Below are 17,819 nucleotides of genomic sequence, written 5' to 3'. Positions count from 1 at the left end.
CAAAAAGTTTAGCCTCTTGAAAAAAAAACACTTCTTAGGAAATATAATCCATGGAGATCAGACAGGCGGACAGACAGACGGTAATATACGTAGAGTTTTGCATTTGGCACAAATCCAGGATATTAGAATATAAGACCCCGGGTCTCCCAGTTGACCTTGGCGCACCTGATATACATAAATATTACCAACCAGACACTGTTGATCAACTTGCTTCATTACATAATGCAACATACACCCCTATGTGGCTCTTTTTAGAGCTACCCACATCTACCCCTATACCGGCTCCCCTGTACTTTTGGATACCGCTCCACCTAAGGCCCCGGTCAGTTAGGCCAGTAATGAAGCACTAACTATCCATGTGGGAATCTGTGAAACTCTTCAGCGGTCTGGCCTCCCCCACTTACCTTTAATTCATCTATGTCACGACCCATTATTTCCTCCTGGGATCTTGCATTTGTCTGCCCATCAATGGTGGAGAGAACTGGGCTTCCACCAAGTCCATAACCTACGCTCGCTCTCGGACGAGACTCTAGAAGATACACAATATCCTACCCTCATAGACATTTATTCAGACACCTTCAGCTTATACACTGGATTGTGTCCTTGATACGAGACTCTACCTTTGCTAAATGAATGTAATTCGAGCACTTCTACATAACTTCTCCGCATTCTTCCGGTCTGATCTCGACCCTATACAAAAAACTAATCCACTGTCCTGCCCCGACTAGACATAAAACATTACCAACTGGGAGAGAGACCTCAATATGAGTCGTGAGGCTGTAGTTTGGAACTCCTCTTGGGATGTTGTCTCTCACACTGTTCTATTAATGTCACGACCTCCACGGTCAGCAGATAGTTCTCACCCGTAGGTAACTAGTCCCCAGTCGTATTGTAAATGTTGTCCCGGGATACCCTGCTCACTGTTTCAGGGGCTGCTTGGGAATTTGTGCCCAGCTACCCTATGTGGCTTGCTCCCGGGATGGGGCCTTTTTCTTTTTCCTCTTATCGCTCTTTCCCCTCCCCGGTAGGCAACCCTTGACTTATTGTCTTGACCTCTTTGATCGCACATGTTGCGTTCTCGGTAATAACGCTTCACATTTTTGTAATTTGTGTTTGTACTTATGTTTTGCTTCACGGCCTCGGTTCTAGAGGCTTCCAAAAAATACATGTTTAATTTTCTCTGATTATTATGCTTGGTCTCCATCTTTTCATGATAGCCGTGTTATTTTACTTATAACTACCGTGATGTTGGAACGGATTCCTCTGGTTTACTTGAAACGAAAAGAATTAAACAAAAGGAACTGGCATGTTCTTCAACAATGGATCCGTAGAAAAAAATAAAAAAAATTTTCTCTCTCCTAACTGGAAGGCAGATTTTTTGGGAGAAATCATTATTGGTTTCAGTCAACCCTTCACGATCTATAGATGGTAAAAAGGAAGGACGTAAGGAAGAATTAATCTCCTTATCGGATCTCTATGCCAATTGATCGAGTAAATGTAAGTGTCCGGATTGTGTGTAACATCCACCATCGTCAATATTGGATAAATCCAAGAAGAAGAAGCAGCACCCGTCTCATTATACTTCAAGGTAGCAGATAGAGGAAAAGGTTTTACTACCAAATCTACCATAGTGGGACATAAAAGAATAACCACAGACTGGCACAACAGACAAAGGATCTTAAAAAGGAGCATTTTCAAATCCTCCAATGCAACGCATGTCGTAACGAGGAGATACAATTTTCGCTCTGTATAGTCTGTACTGTGGTCATTCACAGACCGTCCAATACAAAATGCATCAATAAATGAGGACGAGAGAGTAGCTGTATAATAATATCGCTTCCATAGTATAAACCGATCATATTTAAGATTTAGATGAATGCAGAAGATTTAACATTCTAAGTACTCACCTTATATTTCTTTCTAACAGGTCTCTGAAAGGTCATCACGGATCTGGAAGACTCAAAAACGTTCCGTATTCAACCGTTAAACCGAAGGTTGGTTAATGCACCAAAAAAATTAAATATTAAAAATAATAAAAATGAGCGGCTGCCAACATGTGATGGAAGAGTCAGCATCCAATAAAGAAGAAAAAGAGCTAAATATTAAATTATCCACTCAACAGATAGAAAACAAACTAAAGGAAGATATTACAGTGGAGTTATATGAAGAAAAACGCTTATCAGATTACGACCGTCAAAAAAACACAGATCGTGAACCGAATGTCTCATGTAAGGAGGTTAAAAAAGTACCAAGAGATGGAGAAAACCTCACAGACGCTCACGTGAATTCAGCCACTCGTCATACCCAACATTATCCATCTGATGTTAAGGAAGAACTAGTCTCATATGATGGAGGAAGCCTTGCAGAAATGTATATATCTCCAGATTGTGTACAATATCAATCTATTCATATTAAAGAGGAATCGGTCTTACGGAATGAGGAAAACCTTATCAACCCCAACATTTCTAAGCCCTCAAATCCTACAGAACATCGTCCATCTCATGATATTAAAGAAGAACCAGTCTCGTATGATGGAGGAAACTTTACAGACCCCAATATTCAGACTATAGATAATACACAATATTCATCTCCTTGTATTGATGAGGAATCGATCTTATGTGATAGAGAAAAGCCCACAGACCCGGATTTTAATGTTCCCATAGATAAAACACAACATCCATATATTAAGGAGGAACCGGCCTTGTGTAGAGGAAATATAATAGACCCCAAAATGTATACACCTACAGACCATAAGCAGTATTCATCTACTCGAATAAAGGAGGAATCGGTGCCATATAATGAAGAAAACCTCAAACACACAATCATTAATACCGCCACATATCATACAGAGCAGGGTCCACCTAGTCAAGTCAAGGAGGATCCAGTCTCTTTCGAAGATGAAAACTTTGTGGATGCGGTTGATCATAGTAAAGAACAATTAAACCTCTGCGATGAAGGGAAACTTGCCGGCAATAGTATTCATTCTTTTACGATTACTGGGGAGTATATTGAAGGAATTGATCAAGTCAAAGAGAAAAAGAAGGTCCAGGAGGTAACATCTTCTTCATCTCTCCAGGCATTGAAGACCATATATATCTGCCCTGTGTGTAAGAGAGGTTTTAATAACCACGGTAATCTTGTGAGACATCGGGAGACACACAAAGGAAAGAAAATGACTTGTACAGAGTGTGGGGCCGACTTTTGTAATAAAACAGATCTGATGTCACATATACGAACCCACAAAACAGCCAGAAGTTTATACTGCTCTGAATGTGATAAGATATTTGCTAGCAACTCCCATCTAATAATCCATGAGAGAATTCACACCGGGGAGAAGCCATACGCTTGTTCAGAATGTGGGAAACTCTTTTCGAATAAGTCCAATCTGGCAGAACACATGAGGGTCCACACGGGATCCAAACAATTCTGTTGCACAGTTTGCGGAAAATCGTATGCCCGGAAAGACAACCTTATCAGCCACCAGCGAATTCATGAAGAAGTGACATTCACGTGTTCTAAATGTGGCCGCAGCTTTGTGGATGAGCACAAGTTTATCCGACATCAAAAATTTCACACATTAGACAGACCTTTCCCTTGCAGTCTATGCGGAAAAAGTTTCACCCATAAGGCTTTGCTCCTTAGACATGAGCGAACGCATATCGATATGAAACCATTTGTGTGTTCGGACTGCGGGAAGTGTTTCCTGAAACAAGGTGAACTGGTGAAGCATCAGAGATCTCACACTGGAGAGAAGCCATTTGCTTGTGTTGAATGTGGAAAGTGTTTCAGCACCGGGTCTGGTCTCATAAACCACAAAAAAATACATACCAGCGAAAAACCCTTTGCGTGTTCCGAATGCGGTAATAGATTCAAGCAGAAGAACAACCTTGTAAGACACCAGAGGGTCCACACTGTGCAGAAACCTTATACCTGTGCCGAATGCGGGAAAGGCTTTACTACCAAATCAAACTTTAACATACATCAGAGGATTCACACGGTGAGAAGACAACTCTCCTGCCCCGAATGTGGCAAACATTTCCCATATAAAAGCAAACTAAAGGTACACCTGGAAGGCCATGAGAAAAGCGATGAGCCACAGATAAACTAAAACAAGACTTCCAGGCTTTCAACATGACACGCTCCTCTAGTCCTATAAAGCTGGTCATAGACATCCGTTAAAGACGACCAGTCAGCTCTCCTAGTACAATTCCGGAACATCTTTTCTTAGAACTCTGCGTTGTACCGTTCCTCTGTTATTCCTCCAAGAAATGTATGACAACTGGATGTTACCAGTTAGGGGTGTGTCCCTAAACAATGTGACACTGACCAATCAGTCTCAGACTGTGTAGGGACACGCACCTTTGTTAACATACAATAGTCAATTTATTTATACATTTCCCGGGAGGAATAACAGAGGAACGGCAATAAACAAATTTCGAAAAAAGATGTTCCAGAATTGTGATATTATGGGGAGTACAAGTATTCTCTAAAACAGACATGTCAGGAGAGGCGACAGGTCTTCTTAAAAAAACCTACCCTGCCTTTGGCCCTGGATGTACCAGCATTTCTGCCCAATACTTCAACAACCTAAACCGCCACCATGCTGGAATACCTGATGTGCATAGGTTTATAAAGTTAACCCTGTATATACTGGCTGATGCGGCATTACCTAGAAAACCTACTTATAAAACAGCGCCTGCTGCATGCGAAGTACCCGTGAAGAGTCATCTGGGCGTAGCCGCGATGTTGAAAGTCAGGCAGTCCGGTCCCTAAATACGCCGTTCCTGGCTTGAGGGACGTTCCTCAGGCCGTCCTACGTCATTACAAGCCAGCCTGTCATTCAAGTCAGTATATACAGGGACATCTTTATAAACTTATCACGTCAGATATTACGGCATGGTGGCGGTTTCGGGGGCTGAAAAGTAATGAGAGGTTCTCTTTAAAATGTTATTAGATTATTGGCTGGACAATGGCTCACAATGTCCGCTGTATAACGGTATCAATGTCAAAAACTATGAATGATTTCCACACAGTGATGCATTGGTATGACTCATATTCCTGTCTTCTGCGATGACAAATCTTTTTGGTTTTTTAATATATAAATAAAATTCTTGTCCCCTGCCTTATTATTACCAGCATGGGGATCTAAATCTATGAGAAGATGTAGTATACGAACGCAAAACATGGATGAGACCGGCGTAATCTGACCCATCCTGCCAGCCCAGACAATTTGTTTTACCATCTTCAGGATTTATTTACAGACATTGATGGGATTGCCGAAGAAATGATGTCAAAGAAAATAAAATGACTTTTCACACAGGTTTCAGGGACGAGTTATCACAACGATTCTTGTCTGTAGCCAACCTAATATCATGCAGCAGTCCTTTTATTTCAGTGGAGCCAGGTGTGTGTGTGTGGGACTGAATGGCTGGTAAACACCCCTGAACCCGCTTATCTCCATATTTTTAAAGGTCCTTTTAGATGTTCCGAAACTGACTGTAAAAACAAGCGCCGATCGATAAATCGCATCGATCGACGCTCGTTTGCTCTATTCACAAGGAGCAATCACCGGTTATGGGGATGAATGATCGTTACTACGATTGTTCGTCCCCATGCGTTTGTATAATGTCAGCGGCACATCTGGAAACGTCAACCGGGAGATGTGCTTTCCCAATTAACCCGTGTAAAAGGGTTCTGAGTAAAGTCTGATCTGTCGGGTGTATGATCTCCCATGTCTCAGGATCTGTAAATCTCCGCACAAAAAAAACAAATCTAGCGTTCATGGGCAGATAAAGCTTGTGGTCCGCGCCTCATCGCAGGACATCTTTGACAATATGGTTGAGTAGTATCGGTATAAATCATGGTGCTACAGAAGTATGTCATATCCATGCTTGATGTAGGAAACATCATTTCCATGTATTTTTATGATTGTTCTAGATTTTGAAGAGAACTCAGTAAAGGTCTTCACTATGGCAAACCGTACAATACCAGCTTTACCATTTAGATGAGGGACATGTCCCTTCAGATAAAGGTCTAGTCTCCCATGGAGGGGAAGCGTTCTATCTCCTGGTACTGCTATACTCACATGCTCACCTGGCCGCAATCCTGCGCCGCTCTCTTCTGTTGTCAGTTGCGGTCGGACGGTTTGTTGTGGCCGCACTGACGAGGTTGCCCACAGCCGTTTCGCTCTGTCTTCCAGGCTGGCCAATCTGCTAGATTACTGAAAAGCCGGACCAATGAGCGGTCAGTTCAGGGGTCCAGTCACATTAGGCTATTTAAAGTGCCTCCTGTGCCAGTAATTGTAGTTTCAACCTGGATCAACTCTGACTTTTCTTATGGTTTTCCTGAGTGCAGACTGGGCTGTGTGTGGAGTTCTCTGAATTGTTCTGTGTTCAGACCCAGCGATTACATTGAATAATTGTTACGTGCATTTTGGTTTACCTTTTACTTTTCAGTAACTTTTCGTACTGCCGGTCACTGACTGCCTCAGGTGCTCCTGAGTTTCCGTAACTACTAACAGGATCGCTGAGGGTATACTAATAGGTTCTTGATGGGTCGCTTTTATCAGAGCAGCCGTTCGGCTGTAGGGACGGTTCCTCTAAAGTCCCTTTTACACTGGCCAATTATGTAGGGAGAACTCCTCTAGAGTGAAGGCCCTTCATATGAACACTCGTTCCCAATCATTGCCGATCAGGCAACGAACGAGCAAACACTAGTTCATCGGCTGATCGTATCGTTTATGGAGCAGAAAATATTATCGTTCTCAACATCACATCTCCCCATGTAAACAACAATGTGCTGTCGACATGATGGAAATATACGTGGACGAGCGGTCGTAGTAACGAGCGCTCGTCCCCATACATAGCTCATTGTGAAAGGAGCAATCAAGCGCCGATGAATGAGCGGTCCCGTTGATCGACACTCGTTTATATGGCCCGTGTAAGAAGACCCTTAGGGATTACCCTGCAGACCTCAGAGGTTACTCAACTTTTCGAGCTTAACGGTACCGTGACAATTTGCTCCTTTCATGCAAAGATTGACCTGTTGTATAATTATTGTAAAACATTAGCAACTGTGCTACAAAACTGTATGAACATCCGGTATGGACTGTGCGACAGGGTTTTAGAGAACTACTGTATATATTTAACAAAGAAATATTTCTTGAACCAGTGTCACTCCTTTCTTTCAAAGTAATTTGTATTCATCTCTGTGTTTTATTTAACAGATCAGACCAACAATGTACATAAGAAAACCGATCCCTTCATGTCCTCATCAATTTGTTCAGGTGAAGATTCCAGTCTAAATAAATAATCCACCGGAGTCAAGTGGTAAACAAAATACAAGCCAAAACATGAACCATTTTTGACAAATATTTCGAAGAACATGGCTCAACGCACAATCACTCCTGAAGAGCGGAAACTCGGCAACGAGACCTGTCCATCTGACCTAGTTAAGGAGGAATCTCATCATATTAAGGAGGAAGAAGCCGCATGTGATTTCAAGCCACCAACTACTAATCTTAATACATCCACGTGCCGTACACAACCACATTCTTCTACTATTAAGGAGGAACCAGATTTACGGGAGAGTGGAGATCTTATAGACACTAATATTTCTATACAGTATTCTACTCATCTTAATAAAGATGAAACAGTCTCATGTTGTGGAGGAAACCTCGTAGACCTTAACAGGTCTACAACCAAGGATAATACACAAAATCAATCTACTCATATTAAGGAGGAACCAGTCTCATGTAATGGAGGAACCTTCACAGGCCCCAATATTTATACACCCAAGGTTTACACGGAGCAATATCCATTTACTCATATTAAGGAGGAACCAACCTCATGTGAAGAAGGAAATCTTCCAGACACCAATGTTTATACACCCACTGGTCATACACAACAACATTTATCTCAGATTAAGGCTGAACTGGTCTTAAGTGGAAGAGAAAACCTTACAGACCCCGTCACTTGTACAGCAAAAGACCTTACGCAACAATATCCACCTACTCAAATCAAAGAGGAATCCGTTTTATGTGAAGGACGCAGTTTGGTGGAAAATGAGATTTACGCTTTCACTTATACTGGAGAGTACATAGAACGTTGTGAGGCTACTGTAGGTATTAAGAAGCCCCCACAACTAGTGCAAGGCAGCAAATACATAAAATTCAAATCTCCATCTACCCAAATAGCGAAAACAATGTATACGTGCCCCGTGTGTCAGAGAAGTTTTAATAACCATGGGAATCTTGTGAAGCATCGAGAAGCCCACAAAGGGAAGAAGCCAACCTGTTCTATCTGTTGGGAACAGTTTCTTTCTCAGTCAGATCTGTTGGTGCACCAGGTCAAATCCCATAATGTTGACAAATCAACACGGGACCTTCCAAAAGCAAAAATATCAACATGTTCAAAGTGTGGAGCTAGGTTTTCCTTTAAGTCGGACCTGTTGGCCCATAGGAAGGTCCATCGAATTGACAAACGGCTTTACTGCTCCCAATGCAATAAGCAGTTCTCGTGTAATTCGCAACTTGTCATACACCAACGAATTCACACAGGGGAGAAACCATTCACGTGTTCTGAGTGCGGAAAAACCTTCTCCAACAAGTCAAACCTTGCAGAGCATACAAGAATCCACACAGGTACTAAACCATTTTCATGCTCGGATTGTAGTAAGTGCTTCTCCAGAAAAGATAACCTCATCAGTCACCAGCAGAAACATGAGGGAGATAACAGCTTGACTTGTTTGGACTGTGGGAGGTGTTTTGTGAGCGAGCACAAATTTTTGAAACATCAGAGATTTCATGACCTAAAAAAGCCATTTTCCTGTTCGATCTGTGGGAAAAACTTTACCCACAATGCAGTTCTTCTCAGACACCTGCGTAGTCACGCTGATGAAAAGCCGTATATCTGCAGTGACTGCGGTAAGTGTTTTAACCGGCATGGGGAACTTGTAAAGCATCAGAGAATTCACACAGGAGAGAAACCATTTCCATGCTCGGATTGTGGGAAGGGCTTTAGTACAGGGTCTGGGCTCATAAACCACAAAAAGATCCACACCACTGAAAAGCCATTTGGGTGCTCCGAATGCGACAGCAGCTTCAAACAGAAAAACCATCTCATCATTCACCAAAGAGTCCACACTGGAGAGAAGCCATACACGTGTCTTGATTGTGGTAAAGGATTTACCACGAAGTCAAACTATAATATACATCGGAAAATCCATACAGTAAGGCGGCAGCTCTCCTGCATACAGTGTGGTAAACATTTTCCTTATAAAATTCAATTGAAGGAGCATTTAAAGAGTCATGGACTACAGGGGTGACCAGCAATATCCAAAAACCATAGTATTAATGTACACACTTTGGCCAAAAGTACGTCGACTCCTGACCATCAAACCTATACGAGCTTGTTGGGCATTCCATTCAAACCCCACTGGCGTTAGTATGGAGTTGGGCCCACTTTTGCGGCTCGAACAGCCTCTGCTCTTCTGGGAAAGCTTTTTGCAAGATTTCGAAATTTATTTTTGTGTGAATTTGTGGCCATTCAGCCAAAAAAGCTTTTATGAAGTCAGTCACGGATGTTGGGCTGGAAGGTTTTGCTCGCAATTGGCATTCCGATTCATCCCAAAGGTGTTTGATGGGGGTAGAGGTAGGGGCTCTGGGATCTTTATGGATTTCTTTTGTTTACAGGCACACATTTATTTTGGAACAGAAAAGGGCCTTCACTAAACTTGCCACAAAGTTGGAAACCTACAATTGTCTAAAATGCCTTTGTATGCTGTAGCATTAATATTACCCATCTATTGAAATAAGGGGCCTAGGCCAACCCCTAAAAATTAACCACAGACCATTATCCCTTCTCCACCAAATGTTACAGTAGGCACAAGACATTCCTGTGGGCAACGTTCTCCTGACTTGAGCCAAACCCATGTTCATCCATCAGATTGCCAGAGGGAGTAGCGTGATCCATCTCTCCAGAGAACACGTTTCCAGAGTCCAGTGGCGGCGTGCTTTACACCACTCCATCCCACATTTGGCATTGTGCATGGTGATCTTAGGCAGCTGCTCAACTATGAAAAGCCATTTCATGAAGCCCCTGATGCACAGTTCTCGTGCGGATATCACCTCCAGAGACAGTTTGGAACTTTGTAGTGAGTGATGCAACAGAGGATAATGCGCTTCAGCGCTTGGCGGCAAAGGTGACAACTTATGACAGTGCCACTATTAAAGTCACTGAGCTCTTCAGTACGACTAAGGCCCCATGCACACGGCCGTGCCCGTAACCACGGCCCCGTGATTGCGGGCACGGCCGGCCGCCTAAAGAACGGACATGTTCCATAATTTTCTGAACATTTCTACGGCACGGACACCCATCTGTAGCGATACGGAAAGGTGTCCGCGGCCAATAGAACTGAATGGGTCCGTAATTGCGGGGCCATAGGGTCCTTTTTCACCGGCCAATTGTGTCCGTAACAACGAGTGCCGATCAACGAGACCGCTTGTTGATCGGCACTCGTTTGTTCCTTTCACAAGGAGCTATGTATGGGGACAAGTGATCGATACTACAATCGCTCGTCCCCACGCATTACCATCATCTCGGCAGCGCGTCTCCCTGATTACACAGGGAGATGTGCTCCCGACAACGATAACATATTATGCTGCATAAACCATACGATCAGCCGATGAAGGAGCGTTTGCTGGTTCATTGGCTGATTATTGGGCAATGATCGGGAACGAGCACTCACATGAGCGCTCGTTTGCCCGTGTAAAAAAACTTTTGTACTACTACCAATGTTTCCCTATGGAGATGGCATGGCTGTATACGTAATTGTATGCACCGGTTTCCAATGGGTGTGGCACAAATATTTGAACTCAATATTTAGGAGAGGTTTCCACATACTTTTGGCCATATAGTGACATGAGGCGTATGCAATGTATAGAGTACAGCTGGACAAACATCCTTACAAGATGAATGTGCTTTTTAGTTATATATTATTAAATGTTTTTATGACATATGGCCAATGTAAAAATATCTGATTATAAAGTGTCTCTATATATCAATTATTACTGTATGCTGAGCCTTATATCAATAAACTTCTTTCCAGGTGATTGTGGAACATTGAGCCTGGAAATAGGCTCAGTGTGTGTTGCTTTAGCTGGCCTGGTCCTTACTTGCACAGACATCAATATTTCACCCCGTGAGGCGTAAAAAGGTAAAGAACGGTGTCTGAAAACACAAAAGGTTGGGCAGAGGATAGTGGAAATAGGTAGGGCCATCATCAGCCTGACAAATTTACCATAATTTACACCAGAAAGTGGCATAATATAGAAAATCTACGCACCCTGTGCCCCGTACCTTGACCCCCACCCCCCCCCCCCCAAACAGACTTCTCGCCCCTTCATGATTGGAAAGTTAAAAATAAAAATTTACTTTCCTCTCCACTCCTCCCCTTTGGATCCTCTCAAGCTCTCCCAGCCGGCCGCGGCACATACAGGGTACTGCTGCAGCCGTGAGAAGTGGAGCGGTGAGTACATTTTTTATTTTATGTCCACAACCTGGCACTCTCTGCAACTGCGATTGTTACGCCATAATTGTGGCGCACGGGCAGTCGACAGATGCAACACACTTATTAGGACGCGTTTTCCTATTCATAAATAAGCGGTACTTAACGCCAGCGAATTGATTATGTCAATCTTAATAAATCTCCCCCTATGACTTCCCCAGTATATGATCAGTGGGGGTCTGACATCCGGACCGATCAGATGTTCCGGCTGCATCCGGCTCCAGGAGTTAGTGTTCAGAGCTGGCTGCAGATGGCTCTGACCACTGTAAAATGGCCGTGCTACAATACTGCAGCTCTGCTCCTATTCATGTAAATAGGAGCAGAGCTGCAGTAACCCAGCATGGCCACTTTACAGTGGTCAGAGCCATCTGCAGCCAGCTCTGAACACTAACTCCTGGAGCCGGATGCAGCCGGAACATCTGATCGGCCCGGGTGTCGTACTGTCACGAAGGGGGTGTGGACCCACTGGGCCATAGCGGTATAGCTTCTGGCCAAACAGGGTACAAAGTCAATGTCTATAGTTTGGATAAGGTACCTGTGGCAATACAGACAGTAGCGATGGTTTAGGCTCGGATAGAACTCTGGCAGCAGGCAGACAACAGGTGCGATGAAACACAGGGGGTGTAGCAGGCGACACAACACGACTCCAACACTACAGCACAGGAACACAGTAGCACGGGATATAGGTAGCAGGAACGGGAACACTGGGACTGGAAAACTCAAGGGACCATTTGCAAAGACAGACGGGTAGATACAAACAATGCTCAGGCAATGCAGGAAGTGGCAGGGCCCTTCTTATAGTCCAGGGTGATCTGGGAGCAATCAGCTCAATCTCACACATGGTGCGCTCTGGCTCTTTAAGGCTGGACTGAGCTCGCGAGCGCACCCTAGTGGTCAATGCGGAACAGGGCGGCCGCGTGTGCAGACATCTCTGGAGAGAAGGGCGTCGACAGGATGGGAGGAATTCGTGGTCAGCGACCACGGACGTTACACATACCCTTACCGATCATATACTGGTGATCTATCTCGTGGATAGGTCATCAGTATAAAAACCGTCCCATGACCAGAAAACCATTTTAAGGGAAGTAACCAACAAGGAACTTGTATGATGGAATACAGAAGAGATCGGTATGAGCTACAGGAGGAAGTAGGGGTGAGAATGTAATAAAAGAGGGGACAGGGAGCAATATTTAGCATAGAGGGAATGCAGAGGGAGCATAAAGAGGGAATGGAGGGGTAGAAAAGAAACCGGGAAATAGCCAAAGGCGGATAAGCAGGGAACAGGAAGGAGCACAATGAGGATTCAGAAGTTATAGTAGAGAGATGGGTAGAACGAAGAGAAGAAACGGGGAAGAAAGAGTTTGGAGCGAGTGTAGACGAGCATTAGGCCGTTTTCCCTCGTAGCGTAAATGTTGCGGAATTTCCGCAACATTCTGTGCGCAAATTCCACAGCATTTACAGTAGGCGCAAAGTAAATGAACTTTAGAAAATCTTATGCCCACGCTGCGGAAAAAAAACGCATGCATTTTCATTGCTTTTTTGTTGCAGGTTTTTCCTACTGAATTCAATGGGGATGTAAAACCCGAAACAAATAGCCACGTTTTGTGGTGGAATCGCAGAAAATTCGCAACTCAGAACAAAAATAACCACCTGGGCGTTGTCATAGCGACGCTATCTTCTGTTCTTCCTCCAGGCCGGCCTCCTGGGATAACGTTTCATCCCACGTGACTACTGCAGCCAATCACAGGCTGCATCATCATCCTGGGAGACTGGACTGCATGACAACGGAGGGACGCGTCGCCATGACTACGACCGGGGTAAGTATGAACGTTTTTTTCTAGTGCTGCTCCCGGCAGCGGAAATTCTGCCCGAAAAACTGCATTACAATGTGGTGCGATTTTCCGGACGGAATGTGCTGCGGGTTCCAGCTCGGATACGCTGTAAACTTTTACGTAGCGTATACGACCCATGGGAATCCGGCCTTAGATGGTGAGCTGGTATAGGAAAATCGGGTGAAAAGGTAAGACAGATCGGCAGCAGGACAGAGGAGGCACCATGTGAATAGAGGGAACAGAGAAAATAACATGGAGGGTTAGAGGAAGAGCAGGCCGAAAATTAGAGAAAGAGAAAGTACAGGGGGAACATGAAGGATATGGCGTATAGTAGAGGGACATTGAGGGGAACATGGATGGGGAATAGAGAACGGTAAACAAAGGAGACGGAAAAAGACGTATGAGGGAGTGGAGCATGGACAGGAAAACGCATAAGAGACAAGGATGGAGGAGAGTTGGACTGGAAGAATGTCGAAAATCGAGGAGAAAAGGGAATAGAGGACAGATTGTCGAGCTTCTCCAATGGCGAATCAGGGAACGTCCTACATTCCCCAGATGGTGTGAACATCCCGGCTTCACAGTAAACCTCTAACTTTCAACAGTATCGACCAGCCATCTAATGGGTCATACTACACAATCTCAATCTCCCCGCTGCGGTGTATGTCCTCGCAGCCACTTCGTCCAACCCCCTCATTGTTGTAACGTCTCCTCAGTTCTCGCTTACATCTGGCTGAGATTCTTCTGTTACTGCAGCCTGCTGTGTGACATCAGGGAGGATACCGCTGCAGTATCAATCGCTAGAGAGAATAGTCTGGGGAGTCTAAGGAAGATTCTACTCAACCTGACTACAAAAGGAGACTGTAGTCAGGATCCACTGGTTAACCACAGAATTCTGTACACCAGCAGAAAATCGCAGAGAAGAGCGGAGTTAATGTGGATGTGTTAACACACTATGATATGCTGTTTCAAGGCAGCATAGTACGGGGACAGGCCCGCTGTATTAGCCCAAACGGCACACAATATCTTCAATAAATTTGGCGTATTTTCCGACAGCCTGGGCTCAGCTCACTCTGTCCCAATGTCTATTTCAACCCTATATACACTACTGAGAACATTCATGACTTTGCCCCCTCCTCGTAACTTCTGCAGTTACATCAAATTATTAGGGGCTCCATGATCGTCCAGGTACCTTCTTTGTACGACTGTTTGTATATTCGTATGTGTATGTTTATGTATTGGTGGCGCACGTCTGTATATGGTTTGGATGAATGTGCGCGTACGTGTAGGTCTATGTTATTCGGAATGATTTTATGGGGCAATTGAAGTCAACATGGCAGCCTACAATCATCATGGGGTATATAAACACCGTAGAGCGGAATTAAATGAGAACTGAATGGCGGCAATAATGGCGACAGTATGATTCAGCAGTAAGTAGCGCCTGGAGGTACCGTATTTTTCGGACTATAAGACGCACTCAGGTTTTAGAAAATAGGAAAATATTTCATATTTTGCAAAGAAAAATCTATTGGTTAAAAAAACCAATTTGTTCAGTTTCACATTCCGAGAGCCAGAACTTTTATATTTTTCCGTCGTTTGAGCGGTGCGAGGGCTTATTTTTTGCGGGACGAGCTGTAGTTTTCATTAGCACCATTTTTTTTTTGGTGCATACGATTTTTTTTATCACTTTTTATTTCATTCTTTTTAGCGCTATGGTGACCAAAAGACAACGATTCTGGGGTTTCAAATTTATTTTTTTTACGCCGTTCACTGTGTGAGTCAAATAATGCTGTATTGTAATAGTTTAGACTTTTATGGACACAGCGATACCAATATTTTTACATTGTGCTTGGGGAAAAATGGGAAAAGTTTTTTTTTTGTAACATTTTAAAAAAAAATTACACTCCTGAAAATTGATCTAACTTTAATAAAATGTGTAAAAATAAATAAGTTCCCCCGAGGGGACTGGAACCAGCGATAATTAGATGGCTGGTACAATACACTGCAATACATGGGTGAGTTACGGAAACAGCGTAACTCGCTGTGCTATGCTGTTTCCGTAACTCCCATAGTAGTGAATGTAGCATGCGAGCTACGCTGTTTCCGTAACTACTATTCACTGCTATGGGAGTTATGGAAACAGCGTAGCTCAGCGAGCACTCACCTGTTTCCGTAACTCGACCATATAACCAGGAAGTGGCCAGAAGACAGCGGAGCCGGGTAAATCAAAACAGGGTTTAGGGGCCCCCGTTCTAGAGATAGGTGCGGGTCCCAGAGGTGGATATGTCATAAATGTCCTTCAAAACACAGCTGACATCTGCAGTGCTCCGCTCCAAACATCCTCCCCGCTCCATGATGTGCCGGCACATCACGGGTCATAAAGGGTTTAAGCAAGGAGCGGCCTGGGGGCCGGCGCTGCCGGGTCCTTTGACTGCCGGCTAAAAGACGCAGGGACTTTTTAGAAAGATTTATTCTTGCTAAAAACTGCGTCTTATAGTCCGAAAAATACGGTACCTCCCAACCATCCCAGATTCAGCAGTAAATGTGCACTGTATGGCGGGATCAAACACTAGATTGGATTACGAAGTGGAAACTGTTTAGTGTATTAACTGTATTAAACTAATAAAACAGGAAAACAGTGAATAAGCGCTAAAAAGCTACAAAAAAAAAATACGTTAAAAAACCAAAACATAAAAGGCAGCAAAGCTGGAGACAGAGAGACATTATCGAAGAGAGTAAAACCATAACATTTTCTTCAACTACATGAACAGTAAAAAGTAACAAGGGAGAAATTGTGGAGGTCGATGAGGAAAAAGCAAATTTATTAAATATTTTTGTCTCCACTTCACGGAGAAGGAAATATTGGGTGAAATGCAGAGTGTTAAAGTAAAATCTCCATTAAATGTAACCAGTCTAACCCAGGAAAAGCTCGAAGCCCGTAAAAAAGATGTAAAAATAAAATAAAAGACAAATCCTCGGTCTGGGTCGTATACGCCCTAGAGTTCTAAGGGAACTAAGTAGAGTTATACAATCCTGAAATATTCGTCTGTCTATCATGGCATGGTCTGTTCCACAGGACCGGCGCATAGCAAATGTGGTGCCAATATGTGGCGCCAATATTCAAAAAGGGTCTAAAAGTGAGCCCGGAAACTATAGACCTGAAGTCTTACTTCGGTCGTGGTGGAAATGTTTGAATGAGATAAAAAGTACAACTCCACATCAGCACGGGTTTATGAGGGATCGGTCCTGTCAAACCAATCCAATCAGCTTCTACGAGGAGGTACATTCTAGACAGGACGGGGGGGGGGGAGTCAATGGATGTCGTATATTTTGCCTATTCCAAAGCTTTGGATACTGTGCGCATAATAGGTTGGTATATAAAATGTGAATGCTGGGACTGGGGGAAAATGTGTGTAAGTAACTGGCACAGGGATAGACATGTATTAACGCTATACACTCAGATTGGGTCACCGTCACTAGTGGGGACCACATGGGTCAGTATTGGGCCCTGTACGGTTTAATATATGTATTAATGACTTTGCGGAGGGATTGCACGGTAAAATTGTAATTTTTGCAGAGGATACTAAACGGTGTAGAGTAATAAGACAGAGGAGGACCATATTCTGTTACACATGGATCTCGGGAAGTTGGAGACTTGGGCGGAGAAGTGGCCAATGAGGTGGAACACTGATAAATGTTTGGTTATGTACTAGGGAAGGGACAATACATGTCCCCGTTACATACTAAATGGGAAAACACTGGGTAATACGGACATGGAAAAGGACTTACGTTTACAGTCAACTAATGTTCCTAACTGTAGCAACCAGTGTCAGGCGGCTGCTGCCAAGGCGAATAAGATTATGGACTGCTTCAAAAGGGGCATAGATACACATGACGAGAACATGGTTCTACCACTTTATAAATCTCCAGTCAGACCGCATGTGGACTATTACGTACAGCTTTGAGCAATGGTGCACAAGTAAGAGATAGTAGAGCTTGAGTGGGTTCAAAGACGGCAACTAAAGTAATAATGGAATAAGTGATCGGTTGAGGGGTGACCTAATCACTATGTATAAATATATCAAAGGTCAACACCGATCTCTCTCAATCTATTTATATCCAGGACTGTTACTATAACAAGGGGGTGTAGTCTACAGGAAAGAAGGTTTTTACACAAACATAGAAAAGGATTCTTTACTGTAAGAGCAGTGGAGACTATGGAACTCTCTGTCAGAGGAAGTTGTGATGGTGAATTCAGAGTTCAAAAGGGACCTGGATGCCTTTCTAGAGTGTAATCATATTACAGATAGTAATGACTGTAGATGGGGCCGTTGAGCCAGGGATTTATTCTGATCAAGCGGGTAACTGGCACTACCCACAGCTTCGCGGGACAGGGATCGGTGGATTATCTCCTTCCAGATCGTT

The 17,819-nt window shown here is 43.7% G+C and overlaps 1 protein-coding gene across 1 annotated transcript in view; it reads left to right on the top strand.

Moving 5' to 3' along the window:
• Positions 1–11,139, top strand: part of LOC142663086 (uncharacterized) — a 42,631-nt gene extending 31,492 nt beyond the window's left edge. The window contains exons 3-5 of the mRNA XM_075841388.1: positions 1,928–4,060; positions 7,226–7,297; positions 7,339–11,139. Of these exons, the coding sequence (XP_075697503.1) occupies positions 2,039–4,060; positions 7,226–7,297; positions 7,339–9,324 (4,080 nt within the window). The 5' untranslated portion in view covers positions 1,928–2,038 and the 3' untranslated portion in view covers positions 9,325–11,139. The remainder of the gene's footprint in view (positions 1–1,927; positions 4,061–7,225; positions 7,298–7,338) is intronic.
• The last annotated feature ends 6,680 nt before the right edge of the window (positions 11,140–17,819 follow it).

The sequence above is a fragment of the Rhinoderma darwinii genome, chromosome 11 (genome assembly GCF_050947455.1).
Source record: "Rhinoderma darwinii isolate aRhiDar2 chromosome 11, aRhiDar2.hap1, whole genome shotgun sequence".
NCBI classification, from domain to species: Eukaryota; Metazoa; Chordata; class Amphibia; order Anura; family Rhinodermatidae; genus Rhinoderma; species Rhinoderma darwinii.
The sequence above is the reverse complement of the archived record's forward strand: the minus strand, read 5'-3'. Positions and strand labels throughout refer to the sequence as shown.